At 46.8% G+C, this 25,542-nt stretch overlaps 1 protein-coding gene across 2 annotated transcripts; it reads right to left on the bottom strand.

Annotated features, from left to right (window-relative positions):
• Window positions 1-1,428: 1,428 nt before the first annotated feature.
• LOC144104534 (methylthioribose-1-phosphate isomerase) lies at window positions 1,429-25,339 on the bottom strand. Of its 2 annotated transcripts, none has more exons than XM_077637614.1 (7): window positions 25,209-25,339; window positions 23,102-23,259; window positions 20,284-20,522; window positions 15,302-15,483; window positions 10,247-10,480; window positions 3,185-3,352; window positions 1,429-1,587 (listed from the first exon to the last, which is right to left on the bottom strand). In XM_077637614.1, exons 2-7 carry the CDS (start codon window positions 23,228-23,230, stop codon window positions 1,469-1,471), a joined length of 1,071 nt encoding a protein of 356 aa, XP_077493740.1. In that variant the 5' UTR covers window positions 23,231-23,259; window positions 25,209-25,339; the 3' UTR covers window positions 1,429-1,468. The 2 variants fall into 2 exon arrangements, with proteins under 2 accessions (XP_077493740.1, XP_077493739.1); XM_077637613.1 differs by having other exon boundaries at window positions 24,821-25,322.
• Window positions 25,340-25,542: the final 203 nt, after the last annotated feature.

Below are 25,542 nucleotides of genomic sequence, written 5' to 3' on the forward strand. Positions count from 1 at the left end.
TCACAGTACATATCTGAAGGTACATGCAAGTGGGCGAGAGAGCCCGATCCAGTGGACCCGTTGGATCTAGCGGAAGCCGTTGAAGCACCGTGCACCAGCTTTAGTTTCAAGCCGCCAACTTTAAACCCGACCGCCCTTGAGCACCCATCCGTTTTTTGTGGCAAAAAAAAATAAATAAATAACTTGGCCCTTGCAACCGTGGGAGACCTCGACGCCGCCTGCTGCGCCGTGCAACCGCACCGTTCAAGGAATCACAATCCGTTGGCCCCAAAGCCCCGGCCAGCCTCCGATGGGCGCAAGGTGCCAACCTTGTCCTGGCCCCTCGCGACTCCCCGCACTGGGGTTAAGACATTTAGTCTGCAACGGCTGCTCAATGAGGAAGGGGGAAATGACCCGCCGGCGCCTAACCTAACCGTGCTCCCTCAAAAACATCGCACGCTCTGTGGGGCGGAGGTCGCTGAAATGCAGGCAGTAGTCTTTGCGAAACTACGTCGTCGGGTTCGGGAACGGGATCCATCATAACGCTGGCAAGACGCCGGTGCAAATCTAAACGAAGCGACGGTAGCGACCCCCGATAGATGCATTCAAAGTGCGGCGGCGGTACCTTTCATTTCGGCAGCTGCTAGACCGCATCGCTAGCCGCCAGAAATCACGGAGTCTCCGTTTACGTCACGTTTCACGTCTCTCCGTCCTGTGGCGTCATAAGAGTCCTCCGTGTCGTCATAAGAGTTCTCGAGTTTGAATCGGAGCGGCGGGAAAAACTTTTTCAACTTCGAATCCAAATTTTTTTTAAATAAATGCATCTTTCGCTCCCGGACAAGCGGCAACAAAGCCATGAAATGCCGAACTATCAGATTTTGCTAACAAAAAAAATTTGATAGGGTTCTCCTCAGTGTCCCTTTTTAAGGCCTTGAGGTTCGGTACAATATAAATTGTTTCAATGCAACTTCACGCTGAATTTTGCAAAAACAGGTTCAGTAACATTAGCTTTAATTGCATAAAGAACTGCAGAATCGTAATGACATCATTACAAGCTGTAGGTGTATGTGTCACAAGTCAGAGTGATGGAAATAGGGAAGAAGAATGGGACACAAACCTTAGTGGTCCAACAGCCAAGCCACCGGTGCAGCCCTTTGAGTCGCCTCCATCTCCACTTGAAACTGTCGGTCTCAACGACGTTGGTCCTTTTCCGAAAACCCTGGCTGGCATCTGCTGTGACCTCATCACAGTCTACCTTTTCACCAAGCGGGTTGAAGCCATGCAGTTGCATTCCATGCACACTGCCTGCTTTCACACCATGACGCTCCCTCAGGTACATCCACTTCCCATCACTTTGTTCAAATTCCATTACTAAACACAAGAGCTGCCACATACCAAAATTTTAATCTACCTCCATGTCAGAAGATGTATGGGAAAAGGCTCTTAGAATTTAATGGCGTGCTGCATTTATTTTGTATCCTATGTTGATTCATCTGCTGAGGCTGTCCAGCACCCGTGATGCTGGGAACACTCCGTTTTCAGTGACGATGCCTCCGGTGATGAGCTCGGCCGGGGTGACGTCAAAGGCCGGGTTCCAACACTTGATGTCTGCAAGTGCGACAAACACACCAGTGCTGTTTTGTCCTGGTGGAATTTACGTTCTACGGTCATGTATAACAAAGCATTTTTTGTTAGCCATTTTGGACAATAGTATACTGTTAAAGACTACAATAAATAATATACGCACTACAACTGGCAAACAAATACAAAACGATGCTTCTAGAATCGGCACTAGTAATGGCATAGATCTGGGTGTATCGCAAATGGTGCAATGACGGCATCCAAGCTGCTGCAGACAGTGTTTCTGATCTAGCAAATGCCTGACATAAGATGTCTAATCCTGTTACCAGTACACTATAAATAGAATAATCGCTCGTTAAAATTAAGGCACAATTGAGTCTGATCTTATTTCAGAATTTAGACAGTATACACAATTCTCTCTGGACAGGGCTAAAACATGACACACGAGGTCACCTGACTATGCCCTAGTGCCGGTGCTTGGTCACTGCAGCACCTGCTGAGCATTGCCAATGGGCACACGAAAAGGAACACTGGAGAGGTTTCTGCAATGCCTTTGGCAGCGATGTACTATTCTAGGCAAAAGTAAGAGACCCCCCCCCCCCACTCTCCAGGTTCCGACCTCTGCCTCTGTGTGTGTGGCCGCCACCTGACAATGCACTTCTGGTTTTGAGAAGAGCCCACTGCGCTGGTCTCGACCCCAGAAGTGCTTTGCAGGTGGCGCCCACACACACAGAGGCAGAGGTTGGAACCTGGAGAGAGGGGGGGGGGTCTGTTACTTTTGACTATGGTAGTATGCTCTACCTGCCACTAGGCTTTAGTTAGTTGGGTTGGCTTCTCCGCATGATGGCGATGTGGTGTGGAAAATCGGTACGAGAGACCGGAGGTCACCCTCAAGCATACCCCAAGTTCACCTCGTCACACAATTCCACAGCGCAAGCACTGCCAGCATGCAGATGCTAAGGCTGCGCAGCTGACCTGTCTCTGCATGCGGAAAGTGATCGAAGAGTGCCATTGGGAAAAGCGCCACTTGCAGGTGCACGGCACACAGTTCAACATATCAAACAACCGGCGAAATTGCAGTTCGATATATAGCGCAACTTCTGTCTACATTCACGAGTTTTCAAGGGGATAATCTGTGCGTGTGATATACAGTTAAACCTCGATTTAGCGAAGTCGGTAACAACGCACTCGTCTCGAGTTTTGGTTTTTCGGTCATGATCCTCTTGTAAGTGCCCCAAGCACACTGCAGATACGTCGCGTTCCGCCGCTGTCAGCACTGCCATGCCATCGGCCCCCTCCCTCCCTCGCATTTCCCTTAATCTTGTGTCATTCTTCGTGTCGGCGAGAATGAGGAGAGTGTCCTCCAATCACCAACCAATGAAATGAAATCAGGCCAACCCCGCTCCTTATTTTCTGCCGTAAGCGTGAGTGTGTGTCTTTTTGCACATACGCGCATCGTCTGAGTTGGAAGCGAGGGACGGGATTCACAGCTGACGGGATGGCACTGACCTTCCAGTCCTTTTACCAAGTTTTGCGCATCCGTAAACGTGATCAACACGCTGTGCTGACTTCGAGCACAGGCAGCGCGTCATGTTGCATGAGGCAACTAAACTGCTCCACCGACCTTTGGGAGCCAGCTCGACGCCTTGTATGGCGGTCATCTCCCTTGCGGGCCTCTCCTCGATGGGGATCTCCTTGCCGGTGGGCAGGCTGGCGTCCACAGTGGTGGTGGGTGATGCCACGTAGAATGGCACGCCATGGTGCTTGGCGCAGATGGCCAGCTGGTAGGTGCCTGCAAAGAGGGGAGCAGTGTCACTTAGCACGGCCAGCTTGCAGAATGAGTGTGAAAGGCACAGGTGACACAATACAAGTGGCACCCATAAATACACACTCGCTTTAGCAGTAAAAGAGGCTTCTGAAGCAGCCCAACCCTACAGGATGTATCGTCCATGGAGGTACTGGACTTGGTACTCCTCTCCAATCCCATCTCTCCGCCTGACTTTCAGCCAGCACCCAAATATCTTTTCCTTCCTTTTGAATTGCACAAAGAAACAAGCAAAACAAAAAACCCACCTAAACAACCCTAGCATTGAATAAGCCCGTGTGTCACTCCACTGTATGCAGTCAAGCTGTCAAGAGCCTGTTTTCCCAATTGCAATGGGCACGTAAGGAGCAATTTACACACATCTGCCCTGATTTCTCAATGTTAAAGGCTTCCAAATCTTCACAGCAACGTTGTCTTTGCCCTGAAGAATTGGGGAACCACACTTAATTATTTCAATTTGTGCACTAGCATATCGTACTTCCAAATTGGCACTAGTTCTTGATGCCAGTAAAATTATGCCCAGGCTGTGTATGTCCACTGGTCGCTTAATCCCTGGAACAATGAGATCTCTCCATTAAACTTATTTCTTACAGAAACTACTAATGCACAATGATTTTATGTATTTTGTTGTGTTTACAGTACATTGCTCCCATTTCTTCATGTTACTACAACCTTCACATATACACTATGTTACCATTTTACATTCATTCTTGTGCTCTGCCATAATTCATGTCAATTCCGTTTTTACTTTTTGTTGTTTCGGCATTAAGTTTACTGATGATCTGCTTACCCATTCCTGGAATAGCCCCACATAGGGGCTGTAGTATGAGTAAATAAATAAAATCACTGCCTTTGTGCACATTGTTTAAGGGGTCATCACCATCAGCCTAACCATGTACACTGCAGCACAAAGGCCTCTCCCATATCCCTCTAATTAACCCTGTCCAGTGCCAGCTGTGGCCACCGTATCCCTGCAAACTTTTCTATCTCATCGGCCCACCTGTCTCTCTGACACCCCCTGCTGTGCTTGCCCGCTCTCGGAATCCAGTCCGTTGTCCTAATGGTATCTTGACTAGTCGCTTTCGAGTGCTCTAGAGCGCTATGAAAAGAGATGTTGCACTCGGCTGGTCGATGCCAAGCGCCCTTCTGTGTTCGGCCGGTTCCTTCGAAGTGTCGGCCTCCAGCGTGGCGCTCTCATGCGCCCGAAGAATTCCAAGCGACCAGATGCTACGGATCACGTGGATACTTCTCACTAATCCGAGCATAGTGTCAGCTAGCCGGCAATGCATGATGCCATGGTCACAAGTTGCGGGCAGTGAAGTGGCTTTGTGAGAGCATTTCAATGTTGTAGTACCCAAGTCCTGCACTAGCTTTAAGCCAGCAAAGTTCATCAGTATGTGCCAGAATTTTCTAATGTTTCTACATTGTGCGTAGCAGCAGTGGTCACTGCGATGTCAATGACTGCGCCAGTGGTATTTGCAAGTACAGAAAAGGCTTAGCATGAGGTACCCTGTGCGGCGCATTTACACCTGCATTTTACGCGACAGCATATGCAGCTCATTCGGTTGAAAAGCTGTCGGCATCGTAGTAGTTGAAGTAGTAGTTGTATTTGTCGGCACTGCGCATTGGAAATATTGGGGGCTGCGTAAAAGTCAGAGGGCATGCACACTCAATGAATAAAAAAACCGTGACCTAGGCCAGGAATCGCAAAAAAATTGAGCAATCTTTTCACAAAAAAATCGAGCAACTACTGTCTCCTGCAGCTACCGAGCCCACAGTGCTGCCTTTCCATTGTCCTTAGTGTGCTGGTGTCATGCGTACCCTGTTGCTCTTGGCTGGCGATGTTGAATCAAACCCAGGCCCCGAAAAGGTACTAGAGGAACTGAAGAAACTGTCTGATGGCCAGTCACAATTAATCGTCGAGGTCCAAAGTCTTCGAAATCAACTTACGACTACAGTACAAGCTATTTCTGATATTAGTAGCAGGTTATCCGCCCTGGAAAATCATTATCAAGATGTTGTAACCCTATGCACCAACATGGATACAATCTGCACTAACACTACCCAAACAGCCAATTGGATTGGATTGGAGCAAACTTTATTTGTGCCTGCAGTTGGGCGGTCGCGCGCCCCGACGAGGGCCTATGTCGTCTACGAGGTCCAAAGAAACCCGAGGTATAGAAGCTTGTTTGGATGACGCCGAAAATCGCTCGCGACTTAACAATTTAATTTTTTACAACATTAAAGATCAGAATGCATCCGAAACATACCCCCAATTTGAAGAAACAGCCCTCCGCCTCTGCCGTGATCACTTAGACATATCCATTGACCCAAAAGAAATTGAAAGGGCTCACCGTCTCGGGCACCATTCTCCTGACCGCATTCGACCCATAGTAGTCAAATTTACATTTTTTAAAACCAAGGAGCTGATTCTTTCAGACGGCCGTACGTTAAAAGGCACGGATTACAGCATAGGGGAGGAATTTTCACGCCCTGTCCGAGAAGCGCGAATGCACCTTGTGAAATTTGCCAAGGCTACTACCACTAAATTTTCCTTGCGCTACAAAACCTTGTGCATCAGTTCTAAACGCTATGCCTTCGACGAGTCATCACAATCAGTACATGAAATCTCGTAGCATACGACTTATCGTCGCGCTACTAATCTTCCTTGTTAAAGCCTTCGCGGTAAACTGCCAAATCTTTCTTTTTCTATTATCTTTACCAACATACGTAGTTTCCTCCGAAAGCGTGAACACATTTGTAATATTGTGTCATCATCTGCCAGCAATATACTACTCGTACTAACAGAACGTGGCTATCAGACGATGTCACTGATTCGGAAGTTTTAGCTGATTTACCGAATTTTAACGTTTTTCACAAGGATTGCAAGGGCTCACGAGGAGGAGGTGTTCTTATTGCCACTAACCAGCTGTTGCCTTGTTCTGTTATTAACATCCAATCGGAGCTTGAATTACTGTGGGTAATCTGTCGTTCTGTACCACAAATCGTCATACTAGACGTCTGCTACAGACCCCCTCCAGTAGTCCAATCTTTTCTTCACAGTTAAACGATAGTCTAAATCAAATAACTGGCAAATATCCCAATGCGCGCATTCTTCTTTTTGGTGATTTTAATTACCCATCAATCGACTGGCTGAACCTAACATGAACAGGCAACACCGAAATGACGAACTTTGTTGACGTTTGAATTTCAATCTCACCCAGTTAGTAACTGAACCCACACACGTCACACATGAATCCTTCAACATCCTGGACCTTATTCTAACTAATCATCCAAAAAGTTTATCATCGCTTACTTACCTCCGCGAAATTAGTGACCACAAAGTTTTACACGCTACTTTCACTGTCATCCCGGAATCGGGCCAAAAATTTCATAAAACAATTTGCCTTTATGACAGAGGGAATTACGAAGTAATTAATAATCATTTGATGGCGTTCTTTCCCAACTTTGATACGTGTTTCGATGATCGATCACTTGAGGAAAGCTGGCTTACTTTCAAAACTTTTCAAAACTAAAATTGCTGAACTCACCACGAAGTTCATTCCCACCATCACATTTCGTGCCAGTCACAACAAACCATGGTTTTCAAAGCTCTTGAAAACACTCGAAAACAAAAAAAGAGACTTTTTCGTGCAGCAAAACGCAACCCGAGCGCATGCGCCTGGAACAAATATTACACAGCCGAATCCACATACCTGCAATCTATCCGTAATGCCAAACGCGATTTTTTAAAAATTGACCTGCCCAAGATCCTAACAAATAATCCGAGGAAGTTCTGGAAAGTTCTAAATCCTCAACAGGGTCTGGTCATCACATTAGCTAACCCACTTGGCGAGATGACCAGTGGCATGGAATGTGCAAATATTTTTAACACCGCTTTCTCATCCGTCTTCACACACGAAACTGATATGCCACCTTCTACCGCAACTGCAACTGCCAACCCGAGTTTGCATATGCCTTCAATCATGTTTTCTGTGCACGGCATTATATGTATTATTGAAAATATCAAGATGTCATCTTCTGCGGGTGCTGATAAAATCACCCCCAAGTTTCTCAAAAATACTCGCCATGCTTCCACAGCGTATCTATCCAAACTTTTTGCACAATCACTTTCCTCAGGTAGCATACCCAGCGATTGGAAGGTGGGGAAGGTTGTTCCGGTCTTCAAATCAGGTAACAAAGAATTGCCCCTTAACTACTGCCCCATCTCTTTAACAAGTGTGCCATGTAAAATCACGGAACCTGTCATTTATTCCCACATAATGATTTTTCTTGACTCTATTAATTTCTTTCATCCTGCCCAACATGGCTTCCGTAACGACCCATCCTGCGATACACAATTGCCTATTTTCATCCATGACTTGCATGTGAACCTTGACTAACCTACAAATTGAGGCAATATTCCTGGACTTCGCGAAAGCTTTTGACAAAGTACCTCACAAACGCTTGCTATTAAAACTTTCATGGTTGAACCTTCATCCTAACATATTAAAGTGGATAAGCGAATTCCTGGCTAACCGCACCCAGTATGTTTAGGTTAATAACCAAGCTTCTAGTTCTCTTCCCGTAACATCAGGTGTCCCGCAAGGATCAGTCCTTGGCCTGCTATTATTTTCAATATACATTAATGACCTACCAACGCATGTCTCTTGGAACATCCGTATTTTTGCCGATGACTGCGTCATCTATCGCACAATAACACCTCTGATCAGTTCGCCCTCCAGAATGACTTAATCAGCATACAGGACTGGTGTAACCAATGGCTCACAGAACTAAACCCCAATAAATGTAAACTCGTGTCATTTAACCGAAAGCGTAATCCTCTCCTCTTCTCGTATAAAATCTCGCATGTCACGGTAGAATTAACTCAGACTTATAAATACCTCAGCGTAACATTGTCCAACGATCTAACCTGGAACGCGCATGTTACAAAAGTCATATCATCCGCTAACAGAAGCCTTGGATTCTTAAAACGTCATCTACGCCATGCGCCACAAAACGTAAGTTACTTGCACACAAATCACTTGTCCGTTCTAAATTAGAATATGCCTCTGCTCTTTGCAGCCCTAACCACAATTATCTAACAAATTCCCTAGAATCAGTGCAAAGTCGAGCCACAAGATTCATATATTTGTGCTATTCATATAATGTTAGTATATCGTCATTAAAAGCAGAGGCAGGCTTAACATCTCTAGCTTGTAGATGTCGTATCACTAGTATGTGCTTGTTTCATAGATTTTATTACAGCTCACTTCGTTACCCGCCCTACATCAATCCGCCGGCACGCATTTCCCCCCGCATTGGTCATCCCCTTCAAGTTGCCCGGCCTCGTATGTGCACTACTACATTTGCATCGTAATTCTTTCCACATTCAGCCACGGACTGGAACAGCCTTCCACACGACATCACCGCAATCACCTGTCCATCAACATTTGTGAATTGTTTAGAGACCATATTTAATAGCAAATAATTTATGTACCTTACGTGTTTTCTTTGTTTATTAAATCTGATTTATACATGTAACCCACCCCTTCTGTAACACCCCCAATCCCAGGGGCCTTTAAGGTAATAAAGTGAAGTGAAGTGAACAAGGGCCTTTGGCGTTTCGAGACGGGGACGCTTCCACTTCACCATGACGGCTCGACATTTGAACATGAATAAAGGCGCACCTAGTGAATGCACGGGTTTCTTAGAACCGTATCTTCGAGATCTGTACTGAGGCGTAAATGAGTAATTATGAGCATGTAAACTACAGATGTCGGAATTAAGGAAGTACCATGCGTTTCTGATACATTTCCTCCATGCTTGGCGTGCAGTCGTAGCGCCATCGTGTGGCAACCACTGCAAACCCCTTCGCCATGCATGGCGCTGGCCCGGCAGATGGTATGCATGTAGGTGACCTTTCTGCGTCAGAGTAGCATCATTCATTTCCGACAGATATGATGGAACCGCAGCCATCTACGAGCACTAGTGTGGAGCAGCATCTGTATTTTGAGACTCCGAGCGTTTTGTTCAATGGGCAAGGCCTCACGCCGAATGGGCAATAGTGTTCCGTGGACTCCTTGGCAATGCTGCAACGCACTGTTGTGCCTCACTCTTAAAGATGAAGCATAAGGGTCCTCCAATTTTTTAGACAACACATCTTCACAGCTCTATTTTCTGTTGTACAAATGTAGTGGAGGTCTTCATTAGTGTCATCATCAGTGTACACACTGCAGAAAATCTGTGTGTGCATGGCGGAAGCAGTAGTATGTTTTTGTGGCTCATGGCAGCAGTGTCAGCTGGTGCAATTATTGGGTAATGATTGCGCTAACCAAGCTCAAAAGTCATGTTGTGGTGCTGACCAGGGGACGAAATATGGATGCGCTCTGACATAAAGGTATGATGGGCAGTCTTTTGGCTGGCACCAAGTGAAGCAAAGCAAACGTTTTCAGGTCTAGTTTCCATAATGTGACCACTCCGACAGCGCCTCACACATTGGCTAGACGGTGAATCCTCAGACTCGGACTCAGCTTCTGATTTGTGTGCTCTGGGTCAGAGGATTAAGGTGACCGACCAGTTGAAGACATCATAAAGAATGCTTTATTTTAAATTGTTTTTTAATAAGTCCCACCATAATAAAACACCATTAAGGGACCATCGGTTGTGCTCTGTTTGCATTGCATGCCCTGTTCATTTCTTAAGAAGCACAAGTTCAGAGAGGCACAAATATGACCCAGTTGTTGGTGGCTCGCAAAATTGCCTTCCAGTGCTATTTGTGCACTAGTGCAAATATCAAAATCTATTCAAAGCGCGGCACCTGGCTCAAGTCAATACTGGACGGAAGAGGAGGGTACACACCAATCTTGTTGGCCGTGTCGCCATTGGCGGTGACTCGGTCAGCCCCGACCACGACTGCGTGCACTCGTCCCGTGGCCAGCAGGGCAGCGACCATGCTGTCACAGATAAGTGTGGCTGGAATGCGGTCGTGGAGCAGCTCGTAGGCCGTCAGCCGCGAGCCCTGGTTGTAGGGGCGCGTCTCAGTGCAGTAGGCGCGCTCCAGCCGGCCACTTTCATGCAGATGCCGCACCACACCTGTGCACGTGCATATATGTCATTGTCACCTCGCGTGTCATTGTTTATGATACCGCACAGGCAGTACACATGCAGTACATGTGCAGTGTGAACTGCCTTCAATCGTATTAAATGAAACACTCAAAGAATTTGCGTTACGAACTGGCGCACAACGAAAAGCTAAGGATGTTTTCATATTGCATGGCATTTGGCAGGGCTATAGAGGTTGCACGGTATTCTCCAATATCACCCAGGCAAATATCATCACTATCATCATCATCAGCCTAGCTGTGTCCATCACAGCAAATGAAGAAAAAAACTGGTTTTTGGGGAAAGGAAATGGCTCAGTATCTGTCCCACATCTCGGTGGACACCCTTGTGACGTTCCTTGTGTGTGCTAGGAGGGTCCCCGTTCGACGGCGCGGCGTAGACGGAGCCCCCAGTGGCGGCGAAAGCACAACCGGACCCCCTTTCATGTTTCTACTGTATATGGCTGCAAGCAACTTGAGTGAGATTGCTTTTGGGCCTGCCGCCGTGGACCGCACGGAGACGACCCAGATGACAGCGGCATCATCAATTACCGAGCCATACTCGTTGAGAGTGACGACCAGAACGAAGGGATTTAAGCCCAACCGGACCCCCTTTCCATAGTGTCGGCACGAGACGAACACCGCCGCCGCCGCCGCCGCCGCGGGGAGACGGGCGTTATCTTCCCCAATTGCCGTGGCGGTTCCAGGGGGGGCCTCGTTTCGGCGGGCCTGGCCCCGTGGCAAGACGGTGGGCATCATCAATCAACCCTCCCGAGCACATCCCAGGACAAGGGACCACTTTCCCGGCCTTTTAGTGACCTCGCGTTCCGGCCTTGAGGGGCGAGTGTCATTTGATGGAGAACGGAGGCCGGTGACCCGCGAGAACCGACAGCGGGCCAGAGTGCGCCTTACCACAGCCGACGCTATGCGCTACCTCGAAGACAACCTTCTTTCCCTCGGACTCAACACGTGAGGGGGGCGAGACCATAAGTGCGGTGGTGTGGTTGTGCGCCCAAGTGAAAGCCCTAGGCCCCCCCCCCCTCCGGCGTGGGCGTCCTCACCCTAGGGAGTGTGGGGATAAGAGGATATAAAAATCGACAAGGAGTACGGAAGAAAGAACGCTCAGGACGACATCGTTCGCCAAGGGGGCCTTCAGCGCCGAAGCCCGACGGCGTGCAGCTTCTGCCAGCAACCGTTCGAGCTCAACTCCGGAGCCCCTCCATCGTCCCCATGAAGTCGTCGGCACGTAAGCTCGGACGCCCCAGCCTCTGATGTATAATCTTAATCATGTGTAATTATTGAATATATCTGTTTGTTTAAACTGAGCCATACGGTGTCTCTTTGCCTCTCCGTCCCGTGTGGACCTGCGCATTATGGGGGTTCATCACACCCTAACTGCAGGGTAAGAGAAGGGATAAAGGCAGGAGTGAAAGAATAAAGGTAGAAATTGATACATACTGTTAACGCCATTTGGGATTGTTGCAGGAGGGCAAAATAGGGTTGGTAATACAGTAAAATCTCGTTACTACGAACATCAGATTAACGAAATTTTCAGATTTACGAATTTTTTTTAAATCCCCGCCAAAATGCCTATACTTTCAATGTAAAAAACTTTCAGTACTAAGAATTTCAAATTACCAAATATTTCAGAATAACGTATGTAATTTAATCTCGCATTCGTCGCAAGGCGTTTCGTTATTACGAAGTTCCGTACCAAATCCCTGAAGCTGACGCCTGTCATCATCATCCGAAGCATCAGCTATGCGCTGGGGAACCCGTTGCAACGAATACAGCCCCAGCGGCATCGGCATCAACGCTAGTGTCGCACTGAATGAATATAGGCTAGGCGGTGCAGGCTGCCGCCCGATACAAAGGGTAAGGCCATTATCATCCATCCAGCGTGTGGTCGCATACTGCGCCGTAGTCTTAAGCCTATTCAGCGCATTGTCACCACGCCGACAGCGAACGGTAGGATCTGCAAAGTTATCGGCGCTGTGATTGTGTTGTGCATTAGCTTTGCTGACAATGAGTTCTCCTGGCCCCCGCGTTAAAAAGAAGCGACGCCAGTTTTCGCTTAAAGAAAAAGCGGACATTCTGTTGAAGCTGAATGCTGGAAAAAAGCAAGTGGACTTCTGCAGGGAGCTTGACATCACACAGTCAACAAATGCAACAATGCTCAAATATCGGGACAAGATCATAAAACTACATCGAGAGTCGCAGCTGGCTCCCTCAAGAAAACGTCTCATATTGGTAAGCTTCTCCCATTCAGTTGGTGTAGTACGTGATGCAATATCCCCCTCCTCATCACCATCATCATCATCCTGACTACAACCGCTGCTGAGCAAAGGCCTCTCCCATGTCTCGCCCATTCACCCTGTCCTTTTCCAGCTGTGGCCACCCTATGCCTGCAAACTTCTTAATCTCATCTGCCCGCCCAACCTCCTGCCGCCCCTTGCTACAATTGCCTTCTCTTGGAATCCACTCTGTTACCCAGCGATTATCTTGACTTCGCAGTACATACCCTGCCAAAGCCCATTTCTTCCTCTTCATTTCGACTAGGATGTCATTAACCCGCGTATGTTTCCTCACCCACTCTGCCCGCTCCCGGTCTCTTAACGTTACACCTATCATTTTTCTTTCCATAGCTCGCTGCGTTGTCCTTAGCTTAAAATCAGATATTATTATCAAGCGAGATCCTGAGCTGCTGCAATTTTCCCCTCACCGGTAACTTGTTTAACTGCTTCCTCCTCGCAACTGTTCCCACTTTCTAAATCAAGGCTAATTTGAGACCTTACCATCCTATGAACTCTACATCTCCTCTTGCCTAAGACTTCTGCATCGCAGATACTGCCAGGATAGACACAGTTTATTAAGCAAGTTTAATTTCCGGTCACCACATTCGGGCACTTTTACATTCACTTCCTGTTCTAGTGTTCATGGAAGACAGTATTCTGACTCTTCGATTACAATTATGTCAACAGTTCACTCCTACTACAAGCTCCCACGGCGGCTCAGTGGTTATGGCGCTCGGCTGCTGACCCGAAAGACACGGGTTCGATCCTGGCCACAGAGGTCGAATTTCGGTGAAGGCAAAATTCTAGTGGCTCGTGTGCTGCGCAATGCCAGTGCAGGTTAAAGAACCCCAGGTGGTCGAAATTTCCGGAGCCCTCCACTACGGCATCACTCATAGCGTGAGTCGCTTTGGGACGGTAAACTCCCATAAACCATAAACCAATCTCCCCTATTACTATAGAAGCTGTCGCTTTGGGACGGTAAACTCCCATAAACCATAAACCAATCTCCCCTATTACTATAGAGGCTATGCCGTTACTTCCTAAAGTCAACTCACCTGCCTTCCCTGCCTTCGCACTGAAGGAGACCATATGTACTAACTTCTGCATTTTCATGTTACCCACTGCCTACTCAAAATCTTCATTCATGGAACCTTTTAAACATCTCACCATCGTGGCTGGTTGCCAAGGCGCACCATGGCACAAGTTACCGTAAAAACCGGACTATAGGTCGGACCGGAATAAAGGTCGACCCCCTAACTAACCAATTCTAAAAATGAAAAAGATCTTTTTCAATGGGAAAATTACCGAAAGACATCCTTACTTTGAAACAAATGCGACTCGAGAGGTTGCACAATGGTGACAGTATTTAATTTCATTTAAATGCTGCTTGTATGTACACCCGGCAAATTTTTTAACAATATCGCGCACCAATCGGCCCGCGTGTTTGTTTCTGGCACAGGCAAGTACGGCGCCGTAGAGCAAAGCCCTCCTCTTCATGAATCGCCGCAACCAGGATGGCGAGCCTTTGAATTGCGCCCTCGTGAGTCTAGAGGCACGTGCGATCTCTGCCGCTTTCATGCGGATGCATTCGGCAGTCACAGGCAGCGATCTTGCTCGCAGCGCAACGTTTCCTTCCTATTCTCGATACACTACGGTCTGCCCACGAAATGATGTTTTCTTCTGGTTGCTGCAAGTTGTAATACGCAGCTTCTGCCTCCGCCAGTACTGAATGCTCATTTCGGATACTCCAAATTCGCGCTGTGCCGCCAGGTTCCCGTGAGCTTCCTCGTACTCAATCGTGTTTTTCTTGAAGGCGACGGTAAATTGCCGTTAGCTTCCGCTTTGCATCTACTGAAACGCAAAATGGCGGCACTGCTGCTGATGGCGATGGTGATGGAGGCTGCTGACTTCAGCCACCCATTGTTGCAAGACTTCCGTATTTTTTCCGCCAATGACCGGTATATAAGACGGGGGTCGACTTTTCACCATGGTTTTTTGAAAAAAAGTTCGACCTATATTCCGGTTTTTACGGTATTTCATCATCCACACAAGATGGGGTCAAAGACCACTTTTCCAAGACTTTTTTCGCCGTTAAGCCAAGCTCCAGGCCAGGAAAAAGCTTGTACCCATCACCAATGGGTATCCGGTGGCATGGGGGATCAAAAGCTGCACCTCCCGCATGAGAGACGAATGCCCAAACCACTGGGCCAGCACTGCGGTCAACCTTGCACTATATTACGGCGGTTGCCACTCCCTCAATAACGCCAATGTGTTTGCTGATGTTGCCTGCTGTGCTTTTACTGGTAAGGAACCCTGCATCATACCTGTGGTGGTGGATATTTGCAGTGACATGGCGATTTGAATTGTATACTTTGCGTACATGAAACTGCGAATGCCGTGCAACCATGCTATTGCGCTCCTCCAAATGGAGCAACCATGTTTCAAATTGCTTTCCGCTATGTAAATAAAGCGTCTAAAGACTGGCACTTCCTCTAGCAGCAACGCCTTGGCCTGCTCACCGAGTGCAGTGCCGTAACCCGCCGTGGCCAAGCTGCCCGTGTTGCAGTGGGTGAGCACGCCCAGTTTGCCGTCGCCAGTCGCTGCCCGACAGTTGGCCACCATGTGCTCAGCTCCGTACCGGCCAATGGCTTGGTTGGCGGCCACGTCTGCGGCTAGCATGCCTTCTGCCTCAGCACAGATGCTGCGTGGACGTCAGCAGATCAACACTCATTCAGCCTCATCTGAGAACAAAACAAAGCCTGGATGAAAGACAAAACGTGTGATTCATGGTTCACCTCATTCCTTTTCACATCAAGGGCGTGCAAGTGAGGACAAAGATTATTTTGAATAATAATAGTTCAAATCCACCATCCTCGACAGGAAGATAAACACACTTCTGGAAGATGCATGAGCAACTGAACAGCAGGCACTGAGTCAATGCTGCCTGTATTAGTGGTTTCTGACGAAAAGGAAATGGTGCAGTATCTGTCTCACATATCGGCGAACACTTCCCCACACCTGAACCATGCCGTAAGGGAAGGGATAAAGGAGGGAGTGAAAGAAGAAAGAGAGAGAGGTGCCGTAGTGGAGGTCTCCAGAATAATTTTGGCCACCTGGGAATCTTCAATGTGCACTGATATGGCCTCTACTTTAATGCCAGCCACACCATTCGCATTACAATGGGAGTCATTTGGGCACCCCTGTTCGCTCTCTTGTTGCAATATAGCACCACTGGCAGGGAGACGCGGCTTATGTTATGGGGCCAGCTGCTGGCATGGCTGGCTAATGCTCCTCTCTAAAACACAACCTCATGAAGAAAAGGAGAACATTCGTTCATTTCCCACAGTGTGGATCGCTAATGATGTTCTGCCCTCCCCTTTCCCAGTTAATGCAGGACCGTAAAGAAAGGGGTGGTTTGAGAGGACTTGATTTGTTGCAACCGGGGCTATCTAGCTAGCACCAAAGTGGAGATGGGAAATGGCTGAGTACAAGCTGTGACGACCAATCACAAAGGCTGCTATGCAAGGAGTACTACACATGCTGTGAGCTGCATTATTTACTTTACTTGACTCTGCATTCAAAATTAGCCATCGCACAATGCCCACTATGCAAGCTTCCATGTCCCGTCAGTTGGAAACGCTTTCTGAACATGCTTCATGCCTCACAGGCTTCATCTGCTGCCACATATAATTCAGCAATGCTGCCTCATGAATAATAACAGCCAAAAGTCCTTCTCTGCACGGAAAAATGCCTGACAAGTCAGCAGCTCCAGCAATTTAAGCCGGGAAAACACCATTTAACAATCTAGCCCTAACTTAGAAAAGGTTTTTTTTCCTCTGCTGCTGGTGAAAGAATGGAATGGGTCAGCAGTATATGAGCTTCGTGGAAACAATTACAGCAAACGGTTTCCAATGTAAATGAAAAGTGTGTTATATCAAACAGTTTTTTTTTTCTTTGCTGCTGCTGGCATTTAACTATTGTCAATATTTCATGGAACTGAGAATTCTTGTGAATATCCTTCCTTCTGCTGCCCAACTTGTAAAGAAGACTGTGTTCTTGAGTTTCCAATCGAGTTGTTTATTTCTCAAGCTGTTTTAACGTGTAGTGTCCTCCACTAACTGATAGATATTATTATTAATGTCAAATGTAACTTCACTATTTAAACACAAATGTAAATAAAAAAGAGCAAGCAAGGATTTCTGATGTCAGCTCCAAAGGGACAGAGACAGCAGCTCCATTCAGCTGCTGTTCTCAGTAACTATAGACTCTATGGCTCTTTTCCGGCTAGGCTCAAGAGATGCATTTATGGCTGAGAAAACTGGATTTAAAAATTTTCCCACCCCTCAATTGAAACTTGCGATGTCTAAACCAATGATGACGCCATGACCACTGTTAGAAAGTGAATGGTGGTGTAGTGTAGTCTCTGGGGTCCACTCGCAAAAAACTGTCTTGATGCCACCGCAATTTGCTTCTGAAATTGGAGCAGTGATGGTGATGCCTGTGTTCAATTTTCTGGCCTTTTCTATAGCTTGCCAAAGCTCCGTTTGAAGTGAATGTAGTCTTCTTGTGATTAGAACACGTTAATTCACCGGTACAGGACAGCTTGAATTTATCGTCAGTGTCATTTTACACTGGCTTCTACTGAGTGTTGCAGTTGGCAAAGGCAGGAGGAATTTCAATCATGACTAGAGCTGGGATTTTTGGTACATGTGCCAATTTTGAAGTGCCCCAATAATTGTGCTCGCTACCACTGGACATCTAGCAAGCTACTTGCACCAAATTCTTCTCAAGTTTCTTGTCCCGAATTTACACTGAGTGCCCTGGAAAATTACAGTCAGTCAGTCTTTTTTCTTCACGCACACATGACTCAGCCATTAACTTTGAACTGGACACAACTGATTCCTTTCTCTGTTCTGTAGTCAACATGCTTCTGTCTCGCACTGAATGAATCCTTTCGTTGCCTTGCGACTCTCAGTGCCAGCTTTGCAAAAGAAACTACCGGTGGGACAATTCGGCATCGATTTATGAATTCTTGCCAAGAATTTTGATCCAGTAGACGCGACTATGATAGACTGATACTCATAATGACAGCCCAAGCTTCAGATATGGAAGTTGTTCAGCCAAATCTCAAACCTTAGGGTTCCCTAGCCTGAAGCATGTTACTTCCATTGCCCACACACACTGCATCGCGTGCCAGAAGAGTTTCGTGACGTGCACTCTACAGTTAACACATTTGTGTCTGAAATGCTTTCGAATTATATGCAGTGACACCTGCTTTTCATTTCCACTACATGCCTTCCCTTGTCTCCTGGATCAGTAGTGGCTCATTGAGATACATTTCTAAGAGCAGCAAAGTATTAAGCAGGGAATCGCAACAAGGCAGCAGCCCTAGTGAAGGAATTAAAGGTGACATCTGCTGCCACAGAGCTACTGCAAGAATGCAAACCATAAAACTGCGCAGAGGAAAAGACACAGGATAGAAGCAAACAGGATGAGCTCAGACTAACAACTGATTTATTGGAGCGAAACCGCTTTCCTTCAAAAGCAAAGCGCATGTGCCACAAACACTCAAAGCACCACACCCAACAAAATCATCTTATCAAACCAAGAAAGTGAAACTCTTTCTTATACAGGTGTCCCGATGACTCACTAACACACTTATCAGGCCCAGAACATACAATGTGCAAGGCTTCAATGATTTCACGAGCCTTTTTGTCCCCTGCACGGCCTATAATCTTTGTATGCATGAGAAGTGGCGTGCACTGTTCTTTTCCTTTTTTCTTCTTTTCACAAGACTGGCAGTGTCTTGGCAGGTGCTGCCCACAATGCGAAGACAACGAGTTCTTGTGCTCTTGAAGACGCTTATTCATACAACGTCCCGTACACCCTACATATACGGAACCGCAGCTGAGAGGAATCTCATAAGCAACTTTTGTTCTGCAGGGCACATACTTGGATCTGTGGTCGATTCCACATCCTGCTTTCTTCTGGTTATTTTCAAGGGACAAAAGGGACATGTGCGAGGGGCAAAAAGGCACATGAAATCATTGAAGCCTTGCACACTGTATGTTCTGGGCCTGATAAGTGTGTTAGTGAGGCATCGGTACACCTGTATAAGAAAGAGCTTCGATTTCTTGGTGTAATAAGATGATTTCGTTGGGTGTGGTGCTTTCAGTGTTTGTGGCACATGCATTTTGCTTTTGAAGGAAAGCGATTTCGCTCCAATAAATTGGTTGTTAGCTCGAGCTCGTCCTGTTTGCTTCTATCCCATGTCTTGTCCCCTGCTCAGTTTTAAAGCGAAAGCTTTACTGGCCGCGAACTTGCGATTTCGCCATGGCGGTGCTCAGAGGAGGCACATGACAGATATCTGCCACCCTGGGAGGTGGCATGCAGTTAATGGTTGATCGCGAGAGATTGATCACCAAATGAATGCTGCGGCCTAGCTATTGCTGCAGTGCCTTATGTCAGCCACAACGCTGCCAGCTCTAATGCATTCAGGCCACATCTCTCTCTCACCACCGCCACATGTATCAAAGCACGAATGAGGTGTCCACATATCCAGGGAGCCAGTTATTCGCCCTTCCTTTGCTCAAAACCATTGCCGTATAGAACATTGTCAATGCCAATGCCAATGAACACAGTGAACGCCGACATCTTTCGCTGGGTATATATATCCTGGATTAGCCGTGTTAAACCACATTAATTTTTGTTTTGTAATCATGTCATAACAACTAGCCCCTCATCGCTCACTCTTGCTACAAGAAACTGCAACAAGCACTGTCCTAACCATAGAGGTGTACAGCATCGGGAAGTAAGCTTGTTTGTTTGTTTGTTTGCTTATGGAGTTTGACATCCCAAGCAGACTCGGGCTATGAGGGACACCGTAGTGGAAGGCTCCAGGCAATTTCAACCACCTGGTGTTATTTAACGTGCACCGACATCGCACAGCACACGGGCCTCTAGAATGTCGCCTCCATCGAAATTCGACTGCTGTGGCTGGGATCGAACCACTGTCTTTCAAGTCAGTAGCCAAGCACCATACCACTGAGCGACTATGGCAGCTTTGGGAAGCATGGAACTAAAACAGACCCTATGGCTTGGGCAAGAAACAAGCACTCCAAATTCTGCCTATCACCTCCACACAAGTCAAATGGTCCTTCCGCCTCCAAGACTACAACATTGGACAAAAAGGCACAACCTTAGCAAAGAGGCCCTGGAGATGTTCCTAATCATTTTCTTCCACTGAAGAAAGTAACAGATGCATGCGCTTCGATGTGAAGAATACCACCAAGATTCCATGTTGCTCTATCTAAGGATATCTGAAGGCAAAAAAAAAAACTTTGAAAGCACTCACACACAAGGACTGTCCCAAAATATGTCCAGACTTTTTCTAGTTCTCTGCTTCACAATTTCAGTCAAATCCTTGTCCAGTGCTTATTATGACAAGCTTTAGCGACGAACAAAGGAAAGCAGAGTCTGAAACAGAGCTACAGCTTCTTACGCATCGCGCATCGCCTCCACGGAGAGCCCTTCTTTTTTGGCAAGTGTGTCAGCCATGCTGCCCAGGTGAGCAGCCATGTTGGCCAGGTTGACAGCCGTCGGGCGAGATGTCTTCAAGTAGTCCAGCCGCTTGCGTACGAGGGCAGCCAGGTCCTCTCGACTTGAGGGCAGCTGGGCTCGCGTGAGCTCTGCAGCCAGGCCAAGGGCAGCCACCATGGCAATGGCTGGCGCACCCCGCACCTGCACTCCAGTGTTTTGCACCTTGCTATTTCGCGGTGCTTTCTTCGATGTACCGCTACCAGCACTACCCCCGTGCAGATGCCTGATGCACTGAAAGAGCAAGCTGGCGCTAAACAGTGCCACAGAAAATTCGTACTGCAAGGCCTTACCTAATGCAGTAAGCGCTCAGTTGTGTATTCTTGTGCTTATCTTTAAGAGATGAATAATCCAGACACCTGCTTGACTAAATATTTATACTGTAAACAAAATTAATGCAATCACTGACCATGTAAAAGAAGGCGGAGAGTGGTTTTAAAGCCCTTACTGGTTCCTCGTTCACTGAACCCTTATGGGCTCCGAAAGGCCAATTCTATCTTCTTTTACCTAGTCAGTGACTTTATTTATTCTATTCCAATTATGATGTGTGACGACACAAAATTCTTCCCAACACTTGACGCGGATTTTGACTAAATAGCTAGGTTATTTTTAGGTATTTCAGCTGTACAACGCCTCCAGCAACTTCGTTCCACATAAATATAGAGGCACCTAATGGATATATCTTAACCACCAGTTTTCCAGAAGACCATGATTGCTGAACACATGACTGCTCTAGCCTAAAAGAGCCAATATCTCATCTTTCTGTGCAGAATTTGAAGACAGCCATGTGTCTAGGGTCTCCTCTGCAAAAATCTTGCAACAATATTGGTGAGACAGTGGTTGCTTGCAAGGATTGTTGCACAGCCAACAGTATTTTAAATCAATTAAGTAAACCAAACAAATGTTTTTGAGTTTATATATATATATAGCTTAAAAGTTGACAGTAGCGAGTGATCTGCTGACAATGCTAACAGTTGTTACTGAAACGCTAACAGCGAAGCAACTGTGGGAATGAAAAGAACAGGAGACAATTCCTTGCATGACCTGTTCACATTCATGAAGTCACATTCATGAATGCAAAAAATACAGCACAAAAGCGCAATGCGCCACTTGTGTTCATTGCCTTTTCTATAAGACAGGAACTGTTCGCTAGAATATTTGTACTCTGCAGTAAAATAAAGACAAGTCATCTCCATACTGCTATAGGCTTTCCATGAAGGAATCCTTATACTGTATAATGGACATAACCGTGCTTTGTATACAGTAGATCTCTGTGATACCAATCTCACAGGGTTGCAAAAAAAATTCGTATCATCTGTATATTCGTATCATTCGAAATGAACAAAGTATGCATGCAGAAGCATTGTAAATGCATTCACACAGATCTGTTTATGGCTGACGAGATTTATTTCGGGCCGCGAGACTACAGCTCACTGCTCTCTGTGCATACAGCGCGACTAGCGCTTGCGGAGTCAACGATGTGCAGGCCACGCGCTGCCACTGATGCTTGTAGTGCGCACCGCATGACTAGCGATTGTGGTGCTGGTGATGTACAGAAAGCGCTTAGTGCTCGAGGGTGCAGTCGCAGCTTGCACGTTCCCATCATCCGTAATTAAGGGCACGGGAGTGTTCGGAACATCCGAAGTACCACACTATACACAAAGCATTCCAGCCAAAGAATTTATTTTGTATCATCCTGAAATTCGTATCACCGAAATTATACTATAATCTAGCATTCCGGCAAGAACGCTGTCAGGGAACAAAAACCATCACTATCCTTGACAGCTGTCTGAACGCATCAGGCATGTTGTACTTAGACACCAAAACAAAACGGGGATGAAACAGAGACGAACAGATAGCATGCATAACCCTGCATGTCATAACGCCGAGGTACAGCGCTCCTGACACATTCAAGATGCACAACCAACTAGCCACCTTAGTAGCTTTGCTCTAACTGCTGTTTGTCATTTGTCACCAAGGGTGTGCAAATCGCAAGCAAAGGTATAACCTACGCACAATGGGAGAAATATCACTTTTCATCGTTCACTGGACGGCCACTGGGGCTCTCAAGAAATGCGCTCTGCAAGTTGCTCAGCAGGCCTACAAACAATGGCAAGCAGCAGTGGTAAAGATCCACCTGGGCACAACCTTAATGCTACAAGGAGAAATCAATGCAGTTTCCTGAAATCATGATAATTTTAAAAAATATTTACCTTGGTGTGAAGCGAGGTTTCTTTTTTGGACAAAGCTCTGAGAGTGTACAGATGAACGGCATCAGTAATTATTTTGCCTCATTTAAAGCCTACTCCACTTTGGAGAGTTGCCCTAAACACGTCACGCTGAGTGGTGCAACAGTTTTGGTAACCTCTAAATTGCAGACCAAGCACTTTAAGACCAACAGTTGCGTGTACCTTCTTTACTTTTAATTTCTGCGTACGTATTTCGTTACATTTTTCGTAGTTGCTGTTTCGGTCCCTGTGTCCCAATCTGAGTTACTATGTGTATGTCGCTATTAGATTCAGGCATTGTGTTTACTACTATGGCAAACTCGGTGCAATTCAAGTGTTTTGCATTTTCCTTTGCCCCAACCTACTCTAATGCTCAGCAGAGAAATATACAGATACTTGAATAAATAAATAAAGCGAAGGGCCCAAAAGTAGCTTTGCTCAGGTGGTGTCAGAATGGGCTTTGAAAGGCGTGGGCAGACGACATGCGGTGCCGACCTTCATGGAGTGGATGGCCTCCCATACGGCCCCCGCATCGGCCAGCGTCAGGTAGTGGCTCTCGTGGGGCAGCCGCAGCTGGTCCAGGATTTCCAGGGTGCCCGCCTGGTACCGGATGGCCTGAAGCATGGCTGGTCACTCGCACTCCGATCCCGCTGCTGCAAGGATGGTTGCCACGGCAACATCTCTATTTGGTCCAACACAAAGGCCCTGCAGTGACCCTTTCAACTAATAGCCCACTTGGCTAGTTCCAGCTCAATAGGTTCAGTGGTGTACAAAACGTCTGTACCTCAGTAATACCGCCATCCTGACCTCTAGTGCCCCCTGGAATCACACCGTCTTTTGCCACTGGATGAACAAGATGCTTTCAACTGCGACTTAATGCAAATTCTGTTAATTTTATAGCCTCTATCATGCTGAAAAGTCACAGACTTTCAGAATGCCTACCTCCACTTTAAACAATCTGGACCTAAGGAAACTCCCATACTAAGTTTTAGCCGCCGTGGTAGCTCAGTAGTTATGATGCCTGGCTGCTGACCCAAAAGGCACAGGTTCAATCCCGGCCATGGAGGTCAAGTTTCGATGGAGGCGAGATTCTAGAGGCCTGTGTAATGTGCACTGTCAGTGCACATTAATGAACTCCAGGTGGTCGAAATCTCCCGAGCCCTTCACTACGGCATCATACATAGCCTGAGTTGCTTTCAGATGTTTAACCCCCATAAACTTAAGCACTGAAATATGGAGTGGTACTGGTATATTGGGTTCGAATATTTCAAAGCTGCATGCAAGCCATTTGGGGCACTATAGCAGAGGGCTCAAGTTTAATCTAGGCCACATAGGGCTTGTCAACGTGCACCTACATCACATCAGTGCCTTCAGGATGAGGCTTCACGCTTTTCCATTAGCACTGCAGGTAGAATGAAGCCTGTATGGCTTAGCAGGCGCAGTTCTTAACCAACCATGCAACATAACTGGCTTGCCTTTTCACCTTGCTTTTTGACAGTGCCGCCATAGATGCACCATCCTCATATGCAAGAGAGCTTACCAATGGAACTCTAACCGACAAACTCTACGCACAAAAACACATTAATGCCAGGAAGGGTGATCATAAATGGCCAAAAAGCTAATGATGACAAACTCAGGACCATTGAATTACATTATGCGGTACCCATTTGAAAGGCAGGAAAGGCACTGATATGAGGAAAAGATAGAAATAGTGGCACATGCAATGATGTGCATTGACCTTGTTGTTCATGCATTCCTTGATCATGAATTACCACCAACCCAGCCATATTTCTGTACTTGTGAACTTGTGCTCTCTTGCTGGGCTCTGTTACACTCGGGTCTAAACAAGCATGTATGCCAGTGTAGAAGGGTAAGTAATGGACTCAGGTACCGCATGCAGCTCCACACACCTCATTTTACCGCTCTGCATCGAAACCCTTCCTCAAGACCGACCCTATAGTCTGTTGTCTGCGCTTCCCAGAATTCTAGGCAGACGACAGCGGCACACAACCGCACGCTTGGCAGTGAGCATGCTAATATAGCTTTACAGACTATTCACGAATGCCATAGCTAAAGAATAGTTAGTGGCCTCCGCGTACAGATGCAACCAGCCGAACACTACTCAGTCAAGATCATACATAACCTCCCTGTAATGTGCCCACAAAAGCAACTCAGCTTACCCGCACTGCATATAACACGAGCGCCAACACTTACCGAGCAGACGAGAGAGATTTCAAAACGAGCTTGCCGGCACACACGCCACGCTGTTTCCGAGTACGAACGCCTGCATACACCGCTCTTAGTACTACGAGGAGACAGCGCTATCTTCCGATGGAGAACAGGCTCGCGATTGGACGCTCCCGATAAGTCAGTCGGCCGCTCTGCATGCACGCAAGATCAGCGAAGAACCGAATCACCCGTGTCCACAACTAGCGTCTGGCGTTTCCCACAAGCTTCACCGCAATGTGCTGCTATGTTTTCCTATGAGCGCAACGACACTCAAAACAGGCTTGGTTCTTTGAGCAAGCTACGCCGCAGTTCCAGATTCCACAGGTGTCATGAAGCAGTAGTTCGCTGCCGTGCAAGCACGATAACCTCTCACCTGTGACAGTGGCGCGCAAGATTATGTAAAAATCTTCACCCCAACTAAACCAGCCAAACGGCAGAGCATGCCAGTAGCAGACCGCTGGCAAAGTACGGTACTACTATACGTTCTGACACATGTAGTGTTTTTTACACAAAAATTACCCATTTAAATTTAAATTCAAGATCAAAAATATAAAAATTTATTAGTCATTTTTTTATCTAGTTTTGCAATAAAAAGCTGCAAATTTTACATTCCTGGTAGCGAATATGTTTGTGAGTTATTTATTCTTGCATTTTGGTATTTTTGCGCCGGTAGAACCGTGGACTGTCGAAACCAGGACCTACTGAAC

The sequence above is a fragment of the Amblyomma americanum genome, chromosome 9, assembly GCF_052857255.1.
Source record: "Amblyomma americanum isolate KBUSLIRL-KWMA chromosome 9, ASM5285725v1, whole genome shotgun sequence".
Taxonomy (NCBI): Eukaryota; Metazoa; Arthropoda; class Arachnida; order Ixodida; family Ixodidae; genus Amblyomma; species Amblyomma americanum.

What these genes read in the sequence shown, in the direction of transcription:
- LOC144104534 (XM_077637614.1), bottom strand. Translation starts at nt 23,230, where the DNA reads ATGCTTCAGGCCATCCGGTACCAGGCGGGCACCCTGGAAATCCTGGAC. An exon ending in CGACACGGCCAACAAGATTG is followed by an intron (nt 3,353 to 10,246) that starts GTGTGTACCCTC and finishes CCCTCTTTGCAG; the next exon opens with GCACCTACCAGCTGGCCATC. An exon ending in CGTCGAGCTGGCTCCCAAAG is followed by an intron (nt 1,588 to 3,184) that starts GTCGGTGGAGCA and finishes TCGCACTTGCAG; the next exon opens with ACATCAAGTGTTGGAACCCG.